The sequence below is a fragment of the Charadrius vociferus genome, unplaced genomic scaffold (assembly GCF_000708025.1).
Source record: "Charadrius vociferus isolate BGI_N301 unplaced genomic scaffold, ASM70802v2 scaffold13, whole genome shotgun sequence".
In the NCBI taxonomy this organism is placed as follows: domain Eukaryota; kingdom Metazoa; phylum Chordata; class Aves; order Charadriiformes; family Charadriidae; genus Charadrius; species Charadrius vociferus.
In genome coordinates this window covers 1,781,031-1,802,813 of record NW_009647763.1, presented here as the reverse complement: position 1 = coordinate 1,802,813, position 21,783 = coordinate 1,781,031, and the positions used below count along the sequence as shown (strand labels likewise).

The window sequence follows — 21,783 nt, the reverse complement described above, 5'->3', positions numbered from 1 at the left end:
GGTACTTGATACCTTGCAGAGTTAACCTGATTTAAAAGAACATTGTAAATTTTGTTTTTTTAACATGACATTTCTGCTTTTTAAATGTGAAGAAAACTTCATTTTGTATGTCTGAATAGGGAAGTGTTTGACTGCCATATTTTATTTCTCTTGCTATTTCTCCAGTTAATTGATTTTCACCATTTCTTACTAGGTGCCTTTTGTTATCATTTAATAGGGGAATCTTGACAGCCAGTGTTATTAGCTCACACATGGCTCAGCAGATAGCCTGTGTGTCCTCTATACTTATTATTGGATTGATGCATTTGTGCAGCCCTTTAGCCTTGAAATGTTTACTGTTCCCCTGTGGGCACACTTACCAGTTCTTTACACAAGGAAAATATTTGCCTGCTTTAGATTAAAAAGAATACTGCTTGTGGTTAGCTTTTTGTAAACTTTACTCATTCTTCTGTTTTTCTGTTCTCTGTTTGGGAATATTATCAAACAAAACTACACAGGCTAAAATGCTGCTCTGATTTTCCTGTGTTTTATCAGAATTGCTTCTGTTTCAGTTTGTATCTAATATATTTATGTGAAACTATTAAGCATTACATGCTCCTTCCCCCAGCTTGCACATCTGAAGTTATTTCTGTCTGCTGGGATTTTTCTCTAGAACTGCTGTTCTTTGTATAACAGAAGCTATTCAGCACTATTACAACTTACCAGTTAGCCATTTCTGTTAAACAAACTGGCCTGTGCACACGATGGTAACGACTCCTTGGTAATGAAATGGACTTCAGTTTCATGCTTTCAGGGTAATAACTGAGAGAGAGAGAGAAGAAACTCTGATGCCTACACCAGACCTGGAGTTGCTGACAAACAAAACTCTGCTTTTATTTATTTATTTATTTAATGTCAAGCTTTTTTCCTAGGCCTTGTTTATTCCCTAAGAGCAGTTCTAAAACAACTCCTTGCTGTGGCCTGTAGCTGTCCTGAGTAGCTACAGCATGAATTTAATACAGTTTTCAGGAATTTCATTATTGCCTTTATGGTTTCTGAGTAGTAAGAGAGGCACTAACTAAAGTTTTATCAGTTTTACTCTGCTGCTGTTTCAACCAGCACTGTGAAATCGGGAAGATGCTGGCGCTTCTAATACCATTTGGGGGATTGGGTTAAAAGTTGTGTAGCCAGAGCTGAGCTTCATTCAGTGGAAAAGTGCTGTAGAAATTGTCACGTAATTGTGATGATTGCCGAACTGCTTTTCCACCTGCTGCTTTAGAAAAGACAGATTTTTCCGAAGCTTCTTAGTGGGTAGGAAGTAAATTGCCTAGTGCTACGTGATTACGACACAGAAGACCTTCAGGAAAAGTAGTCTCATGAGAAGCACCAGTGGGCAGTTGTGGGAACTTTAATTCTGCATTTCTTGGCCTCCTGGTGAAGCTTGCATTTTGACATCTTTTTTTTCTGTTTTAAATGCATTGATTGAGCGGAAGCATAAGGCAGTGGAATGGCTCTATGTGACCTGATGTGCTGCCTGGGTGGTGGGAGCGGACAATGTTGAATGACAAGGGGCGCCACAGTCTGTGGTGATGAATCCCCACATTCTTCAGAAAGTGTTTGTACAAACTGGAAAGGAGTAGAACAGAAGAAATACTCTTTTTTTTTTTTTGTGTGTGTGCTAAGTCGGAGATGAAGTAGTGAACATGTATGGCAGGGGAGAAATATTTAGGTTTGGTAACAGGAGAAACTTCCTTGCCATAAGAGTACTGAAGTGCTGAAATGTATTTTGGAGCTATGAAATCATTGGAGGTTATTTAGAACAGATGACAGAAACACCACTCAGAAATCATTTGTGTATATTTGATCCTACCTTTAGAGGAGGTCAGGAAGGAAGAGATAACCTCTGGTGGTCCCATCTAACCTGATAACGTGGTCCTGAGGGCTAAACTAATAGCTATAGTTCAGACCATTCAAACACACTTGTTTGAAAGTTTCCCAGTCCCGTTCTTGTTTAGATGATGAGATCTGACATTGCTGGTCCATAGCAGCTTGATTGCAGCCTATTAATTTGTTATTGCATTAATTGCTGCCGCAGTGAATGAGAAAACAAAGTATAAAATGGGTAACAAATAGCAATTCACATGTAGAGCACAAGTCATTTAAACCACCTGTAAAGATACTGAATGTACAGGATCTTTCAAGATAATTCAAGCAAGGTATTAATTTATATCAAGATGTTTTCACCTATCTGATACTAACCAGATAAAATCCCAGCTAGCGTTTAAAATAATGCAAGGTCAAACCTATTTATTCTGCTACAATTTTAACAGCTCAGCAAATTTTTGACTGCGTAGGTCTAGCTAAAAAGCCTGGTGAAATAGATAGGAACCTTTCTGTTGTCTGTAATAAACTTCTAATCACCACTTAGGAAGCAGAAAAGCCATTATTGCTGCTTATTCTTAAACTGGTTTAAGAATAAAAAGTTGGGGATAGAGCTATTAAAATGTATGATATCTAATCTGTCTTGAGAGGTATTGAGTACTCTGCCTGGTGATCTTTGCATGCTCTACATACCTTTACAGGAAGCAGTGTTGTGTTTGGAGGAGGAGATTTTCCCCTATTTTTTGTGCAGTTGATTATTTTACTTTGTATATTGTATATTGAAATGTCCACTGCTTATCGCACTGTGGAAGTGAACGCAGCATGTGATAGTAGATGTTGTATGGGGAGATTTTTCAGTTTTTTGTACCTGTGAACTAGACTTTTGCCCTTTTGAAATCAAGGGAAAATACTGTGCTTTCCTTCATGAAGCTACTTTCAAGTACAAATGGCAAAATCTTTCATTCAAATTTGGTCGTAACTGAGGTAAAGCTATTTATCCTTCTATAGCCATGCAGGTGCTTAGGTGCCACCTGAAATTTTAAAAAACAATGTTTTCCAGTAATCTGGATTAGAAAATTAAGTTCCTGGAAAGTTTGTGATGCACAGTATAACTTTCTTGAGAACTGAAGTGGTTTTATATAACTTTTAATAAAATCTAAATTTGTCATTGACTAAAATCAGTGGCTTGAATGCGTTTAACCCAGGCTGCTTTACTACATTTTAAATGAAAACTCTTGGATGGTTTAATCTGTAGCTAGAATGGAAGAGCAAATTCAGCTGCACTTCAGAATCACGGGACCATTGCAATATGACTTAAACGTTTACAAAATGATGCAGTTCTTTCTTTCGTTGTGGTGGTAGCTCCCATTATTTTAAATGTTTTGCTTGCTTTGGGTAAAACAGTCTCTCCCTTTCTTTGGGGAAGCAGACAGGACCTTGGACTGTCTGGTGGAGCAGTGCCATCCAGGGTGCCTGTTTCCTTACCCTTGGGGCCAAGCTGCTCTAACTGGCCTTTCCTGAGATTATGTCTGAAGTGGCCTCTTCCTCATGTTTTCGTGGTCACCTTAAGAAAGGTGTTTCCCAGCATACAGACATTCAGGTGGAAACAATATTGTCCTTTGAGGAGTCTTGTGTGACCCTGTGCTCCACATCACTGTTTCTTCCTAGGGAGTTGTGAAAATGAGTGATGAAGATGATGGGTGGGGAGGAAGAGCTGAGGCTCTGCATGGCGTCAGGGTCCTCAAATCCTCAATCCTACCTTCTTGGACTGTGTGCTCTGCTCCAAGGCTGAGGGACTGCTTGATTTGTTAAGTCTCATCTTGTCAATATCTACCGCGTGGCTGGACCAGCTCTTGAGAGTCTGCTGTGCACAGTAGCAGAATTATGAGTTCTCAGAGTGGCATTGGTTCTTTTTTTTTATTTTTTTAAGGCAGACCATTACCTGTGCTGAAGGGGCAAGTGCCATGTACTGCAGTGTTTCCTACAGCTTTGCTGGTCCTTGAAGCCAAAAGGTTGAACAGGTTTTCAACCAGAGTCTAAAGGGTAGCACCACAAAACAGCCCCAGTCCCTGATGTGGTGCCCTGGCAGATCTGGCTTGTTGCTCTGCAGTGTGGTGGTGTTTAGGGACTTCTTCATACAACGGTCCTTTAAAGTACGGTGGTATTCAGCCAGGGGCACAGCATTAGTATATAGCAATGATGCAAATATTTGGATAAAAAGAGTAAACTGTGCTAACAAATTGAGACTAATCCTTGTTTTGCTAACTGTACTATAATCTAAAAATGACAAGCAATAAGGCATGAAACATGAACATGGAGGGGAGACACGTCACTGTTGTAGTGTTGCCTTGCTTAACTGCTTGGAGCATGTCTTAAGTGTGCCCGTCTGCCTTCTGGACAGGTTTGCAGTGTTAGCAGTGTGTTCGCAGGTGTTGGTCCAGTGTCCTAAAAGGAAAGCCTAAAGTAATCTGGAATGCACTGGGCTCAGATAATGTTCCAAACTATGATGAAGTGAAGGCACGGGAAAATTTTTCCTATCGAGCCTCTGAACTCTCTTTGCTTCTGCATTTTTTGAACTATGCTATGTTCTTCCTCAAACGTGGATCTAAGTAAGTTGGAGTGATGGGAGGCAGAGAAGGGCATATATAGCCAGATTTCCAAGAGGCAGTTTTCTTCCAGTTCCAGTAATTAGCAATGTAGAGCACTTTTGATTTAAAAAAAAATAAAAAGAGGGAGAAGAATGAGCCCCACTTGTTGTCACTTGTCCATCATGAGTTGGGGACAACAGGCATAAAGGGAAGGGACAAAATAACCGTGTTAATGTAAAAGGACAAACCCAGCCAAACTGAAATGATATCAGGCTTTCAGGAGATAGCCAGCTCTTGAACGGTCTTCTGGGTGCTGTCTCTGTGCAGTTCAAGTTGCAGATGAGGGGCAGTGTCTCGTACGCTGCTGGTTACTGCCTGGGCTAGCTGTCCTTTCCAGCAGATAACAAGGAGTCAAAAACATAATAAGGAAGGTGTACCTGTAAACAGTGGGAACAGTCCATATGCTGACTTTCATATTCCTTTTCAGACTATAGTTGCGGAGACTTCCTCCACAACTGCCTATACTTTGTGCCTTTCCTCGCCCCCAGGGTAGTTGTGTTGCTTCAAGCTATGTACATAGTGTAGGGCTCGTTGTTTCAGTGTCTGCGATGATTCATTTATTATCTCATCTTCAGAAGAGCTGGATTTGGCTGACTGTAGCTTCTGTTTAGCTTTGTTGGCCAAATTCAAGGAATGTATTTAAGCAGCAGTGATTGAAACACTTGATTTGTTTTGCAGAAGACATCTGGTTAGCATTGTCAAATAAAACCGGATTTAAGTAGTTACTCATAAAGCCTCTATTATGTCTTGCTGCAAGACCCTGCAGACAGGTATGTGTTTAGCCTTTGTTTTCTCAGTGCATCTGCCAGATCACTGTTCAGATGAGCAATATTAGGGTCAGCCCTACTAGTCGATAATCCTGCTGAGAAGATTATGGACTTAAAATAATCTTATGTTTCATTAAAGAGCTGCAAAACAGGGGGGAACCACTTCATATTAACAATAGGTCCGGTTCAGGTTCAGAGAGATGACAAAATATGAGCTCCCTACCAACTGGAAACTTTAATGAAGTAAAAAACCATTAAAAGCTGGGGGTAGACCATATGTTCCAGAAAGGCCTTGGAGCTGTAAAATCAAAAAATAGAAATCAATTAATTTCTCATTATTTTAGTTTCAATAGTCAAGTTAGTACCAGAGGTTCTGCTCATGTATCCTGCCCTTTTTACTGTTCCTGAATTAATTCACAGTACATCTGTTGATGGGTTTGGCCAAGTTCCATACTCCAACTGCCCTTTCTAATAAGGAATTTAAAAAAGTGAGTATTCAAATGAAACTAAGCAGAATTTGACTAGGAGTCTACACTGCATGTGTTTGAAAGCTGCTCTTGTGCTGAAAAACTGAGCTACAGTGCAATTAGTTTCCCTGGTTTTAGGTTTAGTTACATAGCGCAGTGCTGAGTGTAAAAACATACAGGGTGGTTCTATGTAGATTGATTGCATGATATACATGATAAGTGGAAACAATTCCAATGAAAGGGTTAAAAGACAAGTATTTGTTTCAAAATAATACTAATGATACTAGGTGTTTTGTTTTTTTTTCTTAAACCAGATTAATGTGTTTTCTTAATGTTTTACGATACAAGTCAGAATCGATAGGAAGATTTAGCTGAAAGATTATTGAACCTTATCCCATTTCAGATCTGTGCCTTTAGTAGAGAGAAGAAATTTGAACTGTCACTGTCTGTGGTGTGGTTGTTTCAGTGCTAGGTAAAGCAACTTCCATCACCAGGAATATCCGACTTTCGGTTGGTTCCCTTTTTGCTTTTCTTCCCCCTTCCCCTCTTAGATTGGGGTGTTATACATGCTTGTTTGCAGCATTTTAGATAGCTTTAAGTTTAACATTAAGTGTCCTAGGAGAAAAAAAACAGTAAAAGCTCCCTTCATTTTAGCTGTGTTCAGTTGTCTAAGAAACAACAGATATCCAAAAGAAAATGCTAGAGAAAAAGTGGAGAGAACGATTTTAATGCCAGCATCAAACATGCAAAAGGAAGCAAATAAATGTTAAATTTAAGACAACTTGTCACTACTAAATGTAGTCATATAACACACTTGCAGAAATTTAAATTAACTCAAGACAAACAGTGATAATTATTTTGAGCACTCCCCAGTGACAGCTTGTTAACAAATATGATTTGTAATGGCTGTTGCATTTTGGTGCCATTAGAAAGGTTTTCTGTATGGCTAAATCATACTGATTACCTGGGGAATTAAGCGTGGGATTAAATATATTTGTTTTTTAAAAGCTTCAAGAAAAGAAAGATAGGAATGTGTTTGCACATGCAACATGTTTGCATTGACTTAAGGTTAAAGGTATTTTCACATTGCAGAGTTCTTTTTTGTTTGGGTCCTTCTTAAAGACTTACATCTGATTTGGACTCTTGAAAATAAGTCTAACTGCATACTTGCCTGACTTTAATGTTGCACTTTCATGCCCCATCCTTGTGCTACTACAAGAATCCGTACGGCTGAGCCCTGAAGCAGCTTGGAGAAGCTGGTCTGGAAGGATGGTCTTCCCTGTCTGGCTGGGCATCCAGTTACTGTGTCAGGACACCCTCCCAATGAGACAGTGAGCACTTGTGCGTTGCAGGGAGTAGACCTGACAAAAATACCTTTGGTCACTGTCAGTAAGATTTCTTTGAAGTATCTGTTCAACAGACTTCTCCATTGCAGAGTCCAACAGCCATCTGTTAGGATCACCTTCATCCTGTGGGGCCCAAGACATCTTTGTTTCTGGAAAACTCCATACAGTGTCTGTTGTTAAAAGCTACCTGCGTGGCTGAGCTTGGCCGCTTGTTCAAGAGAGGGAACATGCATAACAGTTCTTAAAAAGTCTGATAAATCTTTCTTGTTACTTATCAAATAAGAAGGCCTTGCAGTAAACGTTTAAGTTTTGCCAGTGGGTTAAAAACTTGCCACTTGATATGGCACTTCTTTGTGGAAGAAGCATGTTGGGTACCAGTGTTTACTGTCTCCAGGCTTGTCTTAGGCTTTTCCATACATATTGGTAAAAATAAAGATCTAGAAATAGTGATATAAAACTGCATTTTAGGAGGAAGGGAGGGCAATAATGGGGAAGGCAGCTGGATTGGCGAAGGCTGGTATTAGCCAAAGCATCTAGATAGAGCTGTTAAGCAGAAGTTTTTTCAGCTGGGCTGCCACGGTACTACATCTGCTGAAATTCCTGACCCATTAAAATGGGAGTCTGAACAAAACAGCGCACTGGATATATCACAGCTGAAGTTCATGAACTTGCTTTGCAGTCAGCATTGGTTACAGTTCAGTTGTTACACAAGTGCATCATTGCTGTGGCTTTACAACATATTTTAAAGCTTTGATATAGAAGCTGTCTCTGTGATAGTCAAGTTCTGCAGATGATATGGGGATTTATACATTTAAGGGAAATGGGATTTGATCCAAGCTGGATGAATTTTTGGGAGGAATATAAAGTGGTAGCGGCAAGCTGTCTGCCTCATATTTAGATCCAGGGACAAAAATAGATGCTGTATTGGAATTAAATTGAGCTGCTTTTTTTTTAAAGTCATATTTAGCATGAGATATTTGTCAAAAAAGAGATCGCCTTTGTATAGCTCTGCTTTTATACAGCCTATTTCGTCCACACGAAGAAAGCTGTGCATTCTTATCCCCAGTTTACAAATGAGGGACTCAGAAAGAGCACAGAGCAAAAAGCAGTAATTTCAGTTAGCTTTACTAACCAAAGAGACCTTTGAACTAGGACATCTGTTTTAATTACAGTCCCAGGCATAATCATTCTCAACAAGCTCTTTATCTCGGAAAGTTACCTCCCTGAAATTCCCCGGTTAACTGCATAGTCCAGAGTTACCCTGGTCTTACCCACGTCTTACTGCAGTGCTGCAAGCAGGCAGAGAGGCAGCTGTGCCCTCAAAGAGGTCCCAGTTTGGTAGGTGTGCTCAGGGCATGTCTTTGTACACACTGGTGCGACCAGTCCCGCACAAAACCTACCTGTGGCTGTTACATGTCAGGTGGCAACCATTTTGCCTACTGTTTAGAGCACACCGTTAGGAAATTGGAGGTCTAATTTGTGCTCACCCCATCCTTAAAGTATATAAATTCATATCTCCATGAAAAATCCTTTCTTAACTTGCAGCACTTTATTTTATGCGACTGTTGGATAAAAAGCACATAATCCTCAGAAGCAGAGATGCTGAAATCCCTGTTAAATTCTGTCCCTCATGAGAGGGATGCCTGCAGCCATGGACCCAGTGTTGGTCATTACTTAAGTGGAGAGGACGAGAGTTGAGGCCCCTCAGGTTCTTCCTTACTTGGCTTTACCCTGAGGTGCCTTGCTGTATACCTGTGTGCTGCAGGCAGAGTGTAGATACCCGCTTGGACTCTGAATTCAGGAGGCACATACATGAAATCTAGATTGTATCATGTCTGTCTGTAGATATAAAGGTCTTGACTGGATCTAACCCGAAGTGGTTTGCTCAGGTGCAGCAATGCTGGGTCGGGAATCCAGGTCTTCTGACACCCACGCCTGTCTGTCACCAGCCCGCGAGGTTGTCTCAGCTCATCTAGAAAAACAAATTAAAAAGATGCGTGAAGTAAATTAAAATGATACGCAGTTATTTTTTGGCTTTGAAACAGAAGGTTCTTCTAAAACAAAAAGCAGTGACAGTACATACTGTGATTGTTAAAGTGCGGTGTGACCTATAAAGTAATGGGTCTTTACAAAAGTTTGCTTTTACAAGACACGTGTATATTGTACTACAGTCTGTCTGGTTTTAGGTGAAATTTTGAAAAGCTTCTTGTAGGATAGTGTTTGTAGTTGTGACTTAGGGAGGAATGTGGTTGTGGGTATTTACAGAAAAAGGGCTTGGCTACAATGTTTGAAGATTTTTAAAAGGAAAAGATTTCTGACCTCAGGGAGTAGCACAGTTTTCCAGTGACACGTGTAGTGAATGGATAAATGTGTTTTAATATACTAGTCAGCAGATTTATTTCTGTAGTTGACAGTTTAGCTGACCCTTGCAGTTAATAGCTTCTCTCTGCTAAAAAAAAAAAAAAAAAGAAAAAGAAAAAATCCCACTCTACAAAATACAAGTTACAACATGAAAGGCTCTGCCAAGAAGTCACCCTGACTTTAGCTGAGATAATTTTTCAAGAATGCAGATGCAGCTGTTGGCTAGTCGCTTGTCCCTTCTTGCTGACAAGGAGACAACAGGGGATGGTGCAAAGGCAAGCAAAGCATGTCTTTCCCCTTTCTCCCTCTGCACCGGAGTGGTTTCTGTTTCAACAGCTTTGGGCAGCTCTTCTGGGTGGGCAGCATCTCTGCTCCTCCAGGAAGCTGCTCCTGGTCTGACTGGCGTTTTGTCTTTGGGTTTTAGCGACTGGTCTCAAGTTCCAGGTGCTGTTCTTGGATATGAGGCAAATTCAGATGTTTCTGGGACATCTTTCTGTCTTTCGTTGCTTGACCCATCCCGTGGGATGGCTAGTTATGCCAAGCAAGTCAGAGCTAATTAAAAGTCTGAATAACCTTCATGCCAAGTTTCTAAATTTATACTTGCGAATATTGTGGTAGTTTAATTGTTTAACTAGTGTTTTTACTAGCTACTAATAAATACTTAGAAACACAGAAAAGTGGGGTTTTTTTTCATATTAAACTGCTTCATACATGCTTGTGAGAGTGTGTCTGACTGTGAACGTGTGGATGCAGACAGCTACAGGGCTTAAGGCCTGATCCTGCCACAGTCACGTGAGCAGTGTTTACTTATACGAGTAATCTCATTAGGGCTAGTTTAGTGAGCGATGGCTGCACGTTCAGGCCTGAGGCATGGAGGGCTGGTCCAGGGTAGTGGCAGAAAGCTGTGGCCCTGTGCTGCTGCTGGGGCCGCACCTTGGGGAGGTGCCCCAGGCTCAGATAGGGTCCAGCCCTGAAAATTGGCACCTGGAGCCTTTCTCTCTGCAGCCAGGTCAATACGGGGCCCACCGAACCAGGCAGGCAAAAGAACAGTTTTATGAAGAAGATGATGAAAAATGACACCTAGTCTTGCACAGTTCTTGACAATAAAAATAAATAAATAAATAAATATGGAAAACGTCTGAAAACGACCATGAATCCATCTCCCTCTGACCAGTTCTGCTGCTGGCAGGGCAATGCATTTTCCTTTATGTAAACTTTCAGGATACTGTGACTAGTTTTAGTGGTAGGAAGCTCTGCAGGTATGAAATGTTACCAAAGTTGGTTAAAGGAGGGGGAAAGAGCCAACGCATTCAGTCCCCTCCTGGCAAACCTGATCTTCTTCCATCGCGGAGTGGTACTGTGTGTAGGTCTGACTAAGCAAACAAGGTAAACGTTAATCCTGGTTTTCCACAGTAATACCATGTCAGACGAATTATTGAGGTATCAGGGCTGTGCCTTCTGTTCACTCCGGTGATTTGTGGCTCAAATTATCACGCAAGAGTATGGTTTCAAGTTGTTGAAAAAGCAGTAAGTCGCCTCTGCATGCAAGACTTGCTACTATTTGTTACCAGCTCAGGGTCAGATGAAATTATGTGCAAGTTCCTCATATGAAATGAAGAGGAGATCTGGGCTGAGAGGCCTTGGAGCTATTTTCATACACTTGGATTGACTGCCTGTGGCAGGGGCTGTAAGATTTTGCATGGGGAGGTCGAGTCATTCACAGCAGTACTGAATTCAGGCTTGTGGCTCAAAACTCTGGTGCAGAGTCACACTCGGCTTGGTTGAGCCCTCAGTCTCAGTGTGGTGCTGCTGGTACCCACACATTCCCTGGCGTATTTAGCAGGAGGGAAGAGAGCACAGAAGGGTGCTGCACTCACCTGCAGTCAGTGAGCAGCACATCGCCAGCACGCTTCTGTGTGATGCCAGGATTTAGCAAACCCTGCAGTAATGGAATGCTGAGCAGACGTATGAGTGGTTGTGTACATGGCAGCAACTGGGACATAATGGTATGGGGCACTGACAGCTTTAACACGTTTTCTTCCAGTGCACATCTCCTGAACATATCTACCCTGTTTTAATAACTGTGGAAATTATGAGGGGATCTTTAAAAGGTTTTTAACCACATTTCCCACGTACTTCCTTCATGCTTAACTGAAACCACCCTGCGAACAGCAAAACTCAACTTCAAGCAAAATTCCCTTCTCTAGGAAGGGTTTAACTTGTACCACATAACTGGGGATAAATTATAATATAATCTGACTCAAGTAATTTTTAAGCGATGTTATAATGTATTAAATTTCTAAAGCTCCTCTGTATCACTAGTATAGAAGAAGAAGGACAAGAACTAGTCTATGGCTTTACCTAGCCATAAAAGCACTTGCAGGGCAGCAGAAGGTGATGGGCAGCACCCCTGCTCGCTCAGCCCCAGAAGCAGTTGCGGGATGAAGGGGAGGTAATTCCAACCTTTGTGCCATGACACCACCCAGTGAGTGGCACCTCACCAATCTCAACTACCAAGGCAGTGGCGCTTTCCTGGTCCTCCTGGGTGAATGCCAGTGTTTGTGTAAACAAGACTGGTTCACCTGAAGCACAATAATCATAGAAGTGTGTTGGTTGGAAGAGACCTTTAAGATTGTCAAGTCAAACCGTTTACCTAGCACTGCCAAGTCCACCACTAAACTGTGTCCTTAGGCACTACATCTACACGTCTTTTAAATACCTCCAGGGATGGTGACTCAACCACTTTCCTGAGCAGCCTGTTCCACTGCTTGATGACACCTTCAGTGAAGAAATTTTTCCTAACATCCATCCTAAACCTCCCCTGGTGCAACTTGAGGCCCTTTCCTCTTGTCCTGTCGCTTGTTATTTGGGAGAAGGAGACTGATCCCCAGCTTGCTACAGCCTCCTCTCAGGTAGTTGTAGAGTGATAAGGTCTTCCCTCCTTTTCTCCAGGCTAAACAACCCCAGTTCCCTCAGCTGCTCCTTGTTAGACTTGTTCTCCAGACTCCTCACCAGCTTCATTGCCCTCCTCTGGATGTGCTCAAGAATCTCAGTGTCTTTCTTGTAGTGAGGGACCCAAAACTGAACACAGTACTTGAGGTGTAGCCTCACCAGTGCTGAGTACAGAGGTACAATTGCTTCCCTAGTCCTGCTGGCTACACTATTTCTAGTACAAGCCGTGATGCTATTGGCCTTCTTGGCCACCTGGGCACACTGCTGGCCTGCATTTATCTGGCTTTCCAGCCACTCTTCCCCAAGTCTGTAGTGCTGCATGGGATTGTTGTGACCCAAATGCAGGACCTGGCACTTGGCCTTGTTGAACCTCGTACCTGTTGGCCTCGGCCCATCGAGCCAGCCTGTCCAGATCCCTCTGTAGAGCTTTCCTACCCTCGAGCAGGTTGATGCTCTCGCCCAACTTGGTGTTGTCTGTGAACTTACTGAGGGTGCACTCAATCCCCTTATCCAGATTGTGGATAATAATAATAATAATATTGTACATTTCAGAACAGATACAGGTAAGCTTATGACTTCAAGCTTGACTGCAGCATGTGCTGCAGATTTGAACTGGCAGTCACATGCTTAGGAACGGGTGTGTGTGTTCTGCTTGATGCAGTCTCCTGAGTTTTTGCCTGGACAGTTTTTAGGCAGAAATAGGGAAGATCTGTGCACGGTTTTGTATATTGGATAGTGTGGGTAATTGCAGCCTTGCTGCTGGGTCCAAGAGTGTGTATGTCCCTGGCTCAGCTAGCACTAGCCTATTGTCATATTCTTAAAACCAAAGATTATGAACAACTGTAACTGTCTGTATTCTTCTGTTCCCTAGTCAGCTTTCAGATTCTGAAATAACTTGCATAACTTATAAGAACTTTTTCACTAGCTCAGTGTATAGTGCTCCTTTCTGGTTGGGATTGTGGGAAAAGGACAAGGTATTGCTCCTCTGGGAAAAAGGAAACGTGTCTGGAGTCTTCCATAGAGTAAGAATTTCTGGCTTCTTCCTGGGTATATTTTACATAAATAAAAAAACATTTATCTGAAAAATCCGAACCTTATTGCTTACAGAAGACTATGTGCACCTTTAATAATAGTGAGGGGGTGCCCCCAGCTAGAAGAGTTTTTAAACAGCAGTTGCCACCCTTGGTCTGGCAGTGACAGTAGCTTCAGTTAGATGTAATGATTGACCTCGTGTTGTGTTTCTGGGCTGTTGCAACATGAAGTAAAAAGATAACTGCCTAAAACCTCTGCTGAGGTTTGTTGGCCTCAGGTGCCATCTGGGATGTGTGTTTCCTGCTGTGCTATGTATGGTGACGGTACATAAATAGAAAAGCTGTTCCTGGGGACAAATTGCCTTTTTGTTGGTGTGGTTCACCTGGCAGTTTGTAGCAATTCTCTTGGCTTCTTCAGCAATGTTGCTGCAGTAGCTTCTGATGTTACATGGATCTTGTGTTGTGGACAAATAGAGGTTGTGAGCTTGATAAACTGCCATTTTTTTTATTGTCAGTCCACTTGACCTTGCAGTGAACTTGAGACGTTCAGTGCTGACTTCCTTAAGTTTTTGAAGCTCTTCTGTGTTTCATGAAGTGCGCCATTCATCATCTTCATCTCTTGGGTTAGGAGAATAAATAAGATCAAGCAATTAGTATCAGAGGGTGCATCTATCGCACTTCATAAGAACTTGTCGCCCTTGGGGTGTCTGCGATGCTTGATGTCAGAGAGTGATAGAGTGGCCAGCCAGGTCCCCGGGCCTTATCCCAAAACTGGGAGGAAAAATAGCTGCGTTCTTACATACTCTTAGGTTGTCTTCATGTTTGTTTGTGGTGATTAGCGGCTGATCTGAAGGTAAAACTTGCAGCATCTTAGTTGACAACTTAGCGTGTTAACCCACGCTACAAGTTGATGCAAGCCTTTGGGCTGTCTTGTTCCGCCGCAGCCCGCTCATCCCTGTTGATGTGTAGCTCAAACTGACAAACAGCCCATCAGGGTGCTCACGTTTCTGAGTGTTATGTGCTGGATCTGGCTGGATCCAGTGCCAGATTTGGAAGGGCGGTGGAGGAATTTGTTTTACTGTGGTTGCTGGCAGTCATTTTTCACCCCCCTCCTGAAGTACAGCAGCTGTTTGCCAGATGCGTGCAGTGTCGGCATGCTCACACATGCAAAACAGGTAGACAGGGTTACCAACCCTCTGTTCCCGACATGTAGCAATTGATCTGGATCTCCAAACCCGCCACACCACCCTTGGTCCTTGAATTGAGAGAGAAGTGACAAGTTCATGCCATACTGCCCTTTTTGACTCTATATGGAAACATGATAGGTCAGGACGTACATCTGGCTCTGATGGAGGTGGTTAGTTGTCAGACTGTAAGCTTGCTTTCTCATTGTGCATGTTCAGATACAGGGGAGTCTGCACAGATTAAATCCACATAAAGCTGTGGTTGCTCTAGGCCAGTTAACTCATCAGCACAGAGTCCTGCAGACCTCAGTCTCAGAAGCGTCTGAGTATAACAGAGGACGTGTATGCTGGAGTTGCAAATTGTAACTCCACTTAATCATTTGCCAGGCAAAAGCCTCCCTAAAACCTTGCCCTCAATATAAACATTGCATGTTTTCCATTTTAAAGGGTATTAAAAAGATCAAGATACGGAGACAGATGATACAATCACAGAAAGTCTTTCTCCAGCAAGTGATCATAAAAATGCTTTGTGTCATGATAATGCCTGTGTATTGTGCAGAAATTCCAGTTCCTTAGACAGAAATGTGCCAAATGCTTAATTTTCTTTTTGCTTTCCTTGTCTTTCAACAGATTCAGATATCTGTCTCTGGAAATGTAAAGCTAACAGTTTGACTGGGCTGATGAGTTTGGTTGCTGCATCTTGAACATTTAATTTTTCCTTATGCTCTGGCGTCTGTTATTCTTTAGCACAATCACACTGAATATCAATTAGGAGGCGGGAAGATAATTGTGGAAAACTTGGGTGGGGGGGATGAGGTGCTGAGTGGTATTTTGGCCGTTTTGAGTGGGGATGCATGTTTGCTTTGAATTCTTTCTGAACTTTGAAAACTCTTCAGTATTAAACTGCACGTGTTCTGCAGTGAGAAGAGATTTTGAGATCCCCATGATTTGCATTGCTTTCTCCAAAATCACAATAAATGGACTCTTCCGCAGGCAGGAAGACAGGACGAGTGGTCAGTGCCAAAGTTTTTTAGCAGATGGTGCTTGAGTAGCGAACATCATCATCATTTCAAGTGTAAGGCACATAATGGATGTCTACGGGCCTGGCAAATGAGACCCCCGGTGTTACTCACATGTTTCTGTCTCCCATCCTGCGAGATGCTGCCATCTGTCAAGATACCGAGCCAGGCCTCAAAGAAATAAATAAATAAATCCATTTCCCCTTCTTTCCAAAGCTCTTGCCATCTCCTGGGTTCAGCAAAAGCTCTGTGTGTATATGTATGTGGGCATATGTATATAATATATGCGACAGAGGGGAAAATATAGATGCAAATATAAGAAGTGCACCGTTGGGTTCTGTAACTTGGGACAGACAATGCTAATGCATGGTGAACATTTTCAGGAAAATACTGTGGACTTTTGTAAGTGCATAGTACCCCAAGTGGAGACAGTAATGGCTCTTGTCATTAATTAATCTCCTCTTTCTCTGTCTTTCGGCAGAGTGTGACAAGCTGCGGCGGGATGGCTACCGAAGCTCGCAGTATTACTCTCAGGGTCCCACCTTCTCCTCGTCCTCCAGCCCAATCTCTGGAAGTTACCAGGATGATTATGAAGAAATTGAACAAAAGGTAATGGTGGGGGGGAAAGTCCTGGGAAGAATACATGCTTAGTGCAGTTTGATTGCCTGCCATAACATTGTTCAAATAAGGTAGGATTTTTAGAAGATTGTAAAGATGCTTATTCCTTTGAATTACAGTGAAATTAGGTCATCTGACTTCTGCAGTCTCTTAAAAATCCCAGTTCTACCCATGCATTTATATGAAGTTCCCACTGGCACAATAAAGGTGTGAAAGCGGAGAGGAGTTTGGTGATGTTCTGGGGGGAAGACCCCAGCAAGGGTAGCTGTTTTGAATCTGTTAAGAGTTGACATTCAAGTAGCAGGAAGTGCTATTAACTGGCCATCAGTGTACGGGCATTGTAACTGTGACATGTGCGCACTTTGAATTGCTAATGCAGGCAGTTATGCAGTTTCATTAGGTAAAGGCTTTGTCCTAATGCATCACAACTGTTTGCAGTGAAGGCATCCAGAAGAATGAAAGATTGCCCATTAAGTTGGGTTTATTAGCTTTCTTTCAGTTTGCTTCATGGTTTTCGTGTTTATATGCCCACATCTCAACTCTGTATATGCTTATCTTAGAATCCAGAAATGAATTAAGCAAATGAATACAGAAAGAGAAGGGACAGTTGGGCAAAAATCCTAAGAACGTTTTCAAGACATATACATACATACATTAATTTATATATGCTTCCAGTTACAGAACTAGTAAATTGCATTAGTGTTCTAAAGAAGAAAAGAAGTTTTGCTACCCTGTCGTTACCTTACCTTGTTGTGCCCGTGGGCTCTGAAAGAGCTGGTGGGAAAGGACACCCTTGATGCTGGGGGAAAGGACATTACTGTTGGGATGGAAAGCAAGATGCACGGAAGCCTAGCTCTCCAAACCTGAAATGCTGGAGCTCCTGGGATTTTCAAGATAGATGATTCTAGAATACTTTGCCACGAACTCTTGCTCAGAGAGTGGGAGGATATGCTTGATTGTAACAGTTTAATTTCTTTGACTTGTTACTAAACTATATGTGCCTCTGTAGGATAGACCATATAACTCTGTCTTTACAAAGTGTGCAAATCCTGGGAACTCACTTTAAAGGGTACAGTCTTCAGTTCTGTCCTCCATGGTTTGTAATCACATAAAAAAAGGTGACGTGGAATATGTAGAGTCTCTCATCCAGGTGGTGATTGCATTATATCTGTTAGAGCATCTTGTTTAGCTGTGTGTGGTATGTACTGGCAGTGAGCAGAGAATGTAAAGCACTTTCATACCATGGAATGCATTATAATGATAATTTGCAAAACTTCAGTGACATCAGTGGAATTATGGTTTCCACTGGGGAAAGTCTTGACACATTGTTGCTATTAATGTGCTGCATATATATGTATGCATATATTTTATCAACTGGTCTTAGCCAATGCTGTGCAGCATGTGACCATCTCCACATGTAAAACTAATATAACACTTAAAAAATATAAATACACTCTTTTTAACAATTTGAATGAGAGTGTATGAGCATGGATGAGGCCTGTTAGATGCTAAGAGCTGCCATACTTATCTTGGATGAGGGTTTTTTGGACTGTTAACATAAGGTATTACTAACAATTTCTGTACATGCTGAAAAAAATTAACACAACTAATTATGCTTCAAGGATAGGATAGTGCTTCCATTTCAAATTGGAATAGTTTCCTTTAAATATTTTTAGCTGAAAGGATGATTCAGAGCTGTGGAGAAAGTTGCCAAATTGCCAGTCTTGGATGTTACTGATTCTCTCAGAACCTTAACCTTAACCCTGCCACACTTCTTTGAAGCTCAGAAAGACATTGATCCCTTGTAAAAGGTAGCATGATTCTCCCTTGATGTTGTACAACTCGATGTTTAATGGTTTCCTTTGACCAGTATCTTTTTTTAATTGGCTTTTTTTGTAATGGCCTAAAATTTTCCTCTTTTTTTAAATGAACACTTACCAAAACAGTTCTCTCAACTTGAATTATAATCTCACTGGTAAAACGCCAAGTAATTCTAATAAGTCTTATGCCTTGAGCGAGTCATATTTCAGCTGTCAGAAGAGATCTTCAGTGACAGTGTGGAACTGGGGTCACCAAATTCCCGTGATTCAAAATGTGAACTCCTCACCACTAGATGAAAGCTTTGTAGCTTTGTTGTCTATTCAAAGCAAAAAAGCCAACATTTAAATTCTGTACATGCAGTACTTAATTCGAGAAATTCGAGAACAGCAGAATAATGATGGATGGATGAATAGCTATTTACTGTTCGTAAATTTGCTTCTAAGTAGACATAATTGCCAACCTGCAGAAAAACTATGTTTTGCTGCATGGTGATTTCACAAAGGAAACCATCCTTCCCTACTCTTTTTAATCTGCTTAAAAAAAATATGTAGCCAGATATTCTGCTTGTCTGACTTTGCTGAAGACATAATATGAAACCATGGCTAGGTGATGCAAGAGGAGACCTTGATCCACAAACATTCTCATGTTTTGTGGAGGTGGGTGTCTGTCAGCAGAGGGTAACACTCGTACTGCAAAGCACATGGTTCACTATGAGTCTTAGAAAATGTCTAAGATAAGCAGGACATTTGCTGTTTCGAAGGAAAACCATTAGGGATAAGCGGGCGAGTTAGCCCAACTGAAAACCAAGCAAACAAAATTCGAAAACATATAAACCTGCAGTCTCTGACTGATATAAAATGAGGTTCTTGGACCTGCCCTTTTACTCTTAAGTTGACTCTTACAAGTTACATTAATGGAGCACGGACCAAGCTCCACTGCAGTGTATTTCTGCTGATCCTAATTGAGTTTGCTGGAGATTAAATTGGTTTATGTGGATTTTACATCTCAGAACTGTGACCAGGGTCTGTCTTTCTCATCTGTTACATACCACTGTTGGTGATGTGACTTGGGAGCTGTTCCTGTCCTTCACTATTGGTCTGTTTTCCGAGTGTCAAAGACGTCTTGAGATGTTGCTTTCAAACTCTGATTTCCCTTATGTTCTGAAATGTATACATTGTGTATATTAAATGTATTTGTCTTCTGTGTGGTTTTTTTCTCATTCTTTTTTCTTTCCCTTTTTATTACTCATTCTCTTTGTTTCTTTTTGTCTCGGTCAACAGTCTAGTCTGTTAGACTGCATCTCTCAGTCTTGCATTAACGCCTGCTGTAACTTGGTTCCCTGGAGCAACAAGGTACCTTGCCCATGAGTGGGACCATCCAGCTGCTGTATCTGCAGCTTGATGTTACTTGTAGCATTTAGCATATATGTAATGTTATTCTGCTCTTAGGCTTCAGTCATTACCGGCTTCTGTTTTCTGTTAAAAAAAAAATAAAAGTAAAAAAAATGAACTGCTCAGTGGAAGAATGCCATGCCAGGTTTGTTTCCTTTATTTTTCCTCATTACTTCTTTTTGTCTGCAGTCCAATACCCTGTATTTACTTGGTTCACTGAAATTTTTTAATTCTTTTTTGCTTATTATCGTTTGCATCCTTTGAAACCCCTCCTCCAGTGAACACTGTGTTTTATTTATTTGGCTTCATTGGTTTTTAATTAGCCAAAGAAAAACTTTACTAATTTGGAATAATGTATTTTTTTAAAATGATAAATGGGAGCTACTTGCTCCCAGGCATGCACTATATCATGTCTTTATTCCATCTATGAAAATGTTTGTATGCCAAAAACTCATGGTATTTTTCCCCAGGTCCTGTCATTTGGTTTCTGAACTTTACCTTGGTACAGTCCGTTAAGCTTCAGTATGTTTTTGCTGCTATACTCAGCCAAACTGTTAGTAGTCTCTTGAATATTTGCAACAGACTGTTTAGTAACTTAAGTGAAAACAAATGCATTAACTGTATTGGCTTGAGGGACTTGAGGAGGTCTAATCCAAAATTTTGCTTGGTGTTAGGAGAGGCTAAAGCAGTTGGGCACTCCAGCTTGGAGGTGGGAATGCCTGAGAGCGCTGAGGCATGGGCTCTGGCAGAACTAGAGATAATTCTAGGTGGTGGTGCCCTCAGCTGGCCTCCCTGCCCCTCTGCTGCAATTGCAAGGGTGTGCTCTTGTAATCAGCACATGTATTTTATACTGCTTCACGTTTTTTGAAAATACTTCTCAATTTACTGAGTTGAAACAGCAGGTCAAAGCTTAAAATGCCAAAGCATAAGGGAGGGAATATCGGAACTCTTAGAACAAACGAAAGAGGGTAATTCTTCACTCACCACATACTTACATCGTGCAATTGCTGCAAGAATTGTGGATGTTGAAAGTTTACATGGGTTCAGAAAGCAACTGGGTAAATTCTTGCATGAGGGAGGACTCCATCCAATGCTGAGAGAATATTCAGGGGAAGGTATCCACTGTATGCATCCTCTGATTTAATTTCACCTGTATATCATTGATTGGCCATTATCATAAGGCAGATGCTAGGTAGAGTTTTAGAGCTCTTATGTTTTCAATCCCATTGCAACAGAGGAAGAATAAAGGAACATTTCTGCAGTGCTAGTTAAGGTGATAACTTCCGTGATGGTCAGTATTTTCTGCTGACAAAAAAAATCCCTCCCTTACTGAGACAGTGAAGGCTATAAAGTGAAGAATTTAGTGGAATAGCAAAGTTGGGTAGTGCAACTGAATATCTGTGTTTAGAAGTAATAAAAGGGATTATTCTATGAAAATTGAGGAGACTATACTGGGGGACCTTGGTCTGGAGGACACCAAATAGAGCAAGACATGACTAATTCAACTTAAATGTAAATTCATGTAAATTTACAATGCAGCAGTGTTCTATAACACACTGTGAAACCTCATGGGTTGAAGCAGGCACATAAAGTGACATTCTTGATTGGACAAGAAAGGGGAATTTCAAGGTTTGGGGGGGTGGGTTTTTCTTCCCTGTTACTATTTGTCTTGATTCCTTTGCATTGCGTAAAAGGGCACTTGAAGCCATCAATCCTAGTAAAAGGCTAGAGAAGAAATAGGATGTTGGCAGATAGTAATAGACTGCTGAATTGGTATGGCTCCTGTCCGCAATGCTGATTTTTTTTTTCCCCTCAATTTTGCATCTCTGAGAAATTACAATTTTAGAAGTGATTGCAGTAAACAGTGAGGTAAAAGACATAACTAGAAGTTTGAAGTTCCTTTGCTGAAAGCTGAAATTTGTATGGATTGAATTTTCCTCCTGGAGGTCCTATCTTTTTTCAAACAGTGTAGTATAAACCCCCGGAATATAAAAAGATATTTAGGCAGAGCGTGCTGTGAGATACACAACGTATACTCATCGTCTCTCGTCATCTGAGACCTCTCGAATACCATGAATGTGCTGAGATAGTGAAACCCTTTTGTTCTATCTCAGCGGCAGAGTAGGCTGGGGGACAGTACATTAACAAGGCAACAGCAAGGTTCTGGCTTACTGAGCCATATAGCTTATCTATATTGTATTTATAGGCCATTTCTCTCCTTCTCATTTCAACTCCCATTTGAAAGTTCATGCTTTTTCCCCTCTAATGGGTGTTCATGCAAACACTGCAAGGTGCAAGGCTTTTGCTTTCACATCCCA

At 41.4% G+C, this 21,783-nt stretch overlaps 1 protein-coding gene across 1 annotated transcript in view; it reads left to right on the top strand.

Annotated features, from left to right (window-relative positions):
• NHSL1 (NHS-like 1) overlaps window positions 1-21,783 on the top strand; it is a 107,556-nt gene that overhangs the window by 57,071 nt on the left and 28,702 nt on the right. The window contains 1 exon segment of the mRNA XM_009882295.1: window positions 16,117-16,244. Coding sequence (XP_009880597.1) covers window positions 16,117-16,244 — 128 coding nt within the window.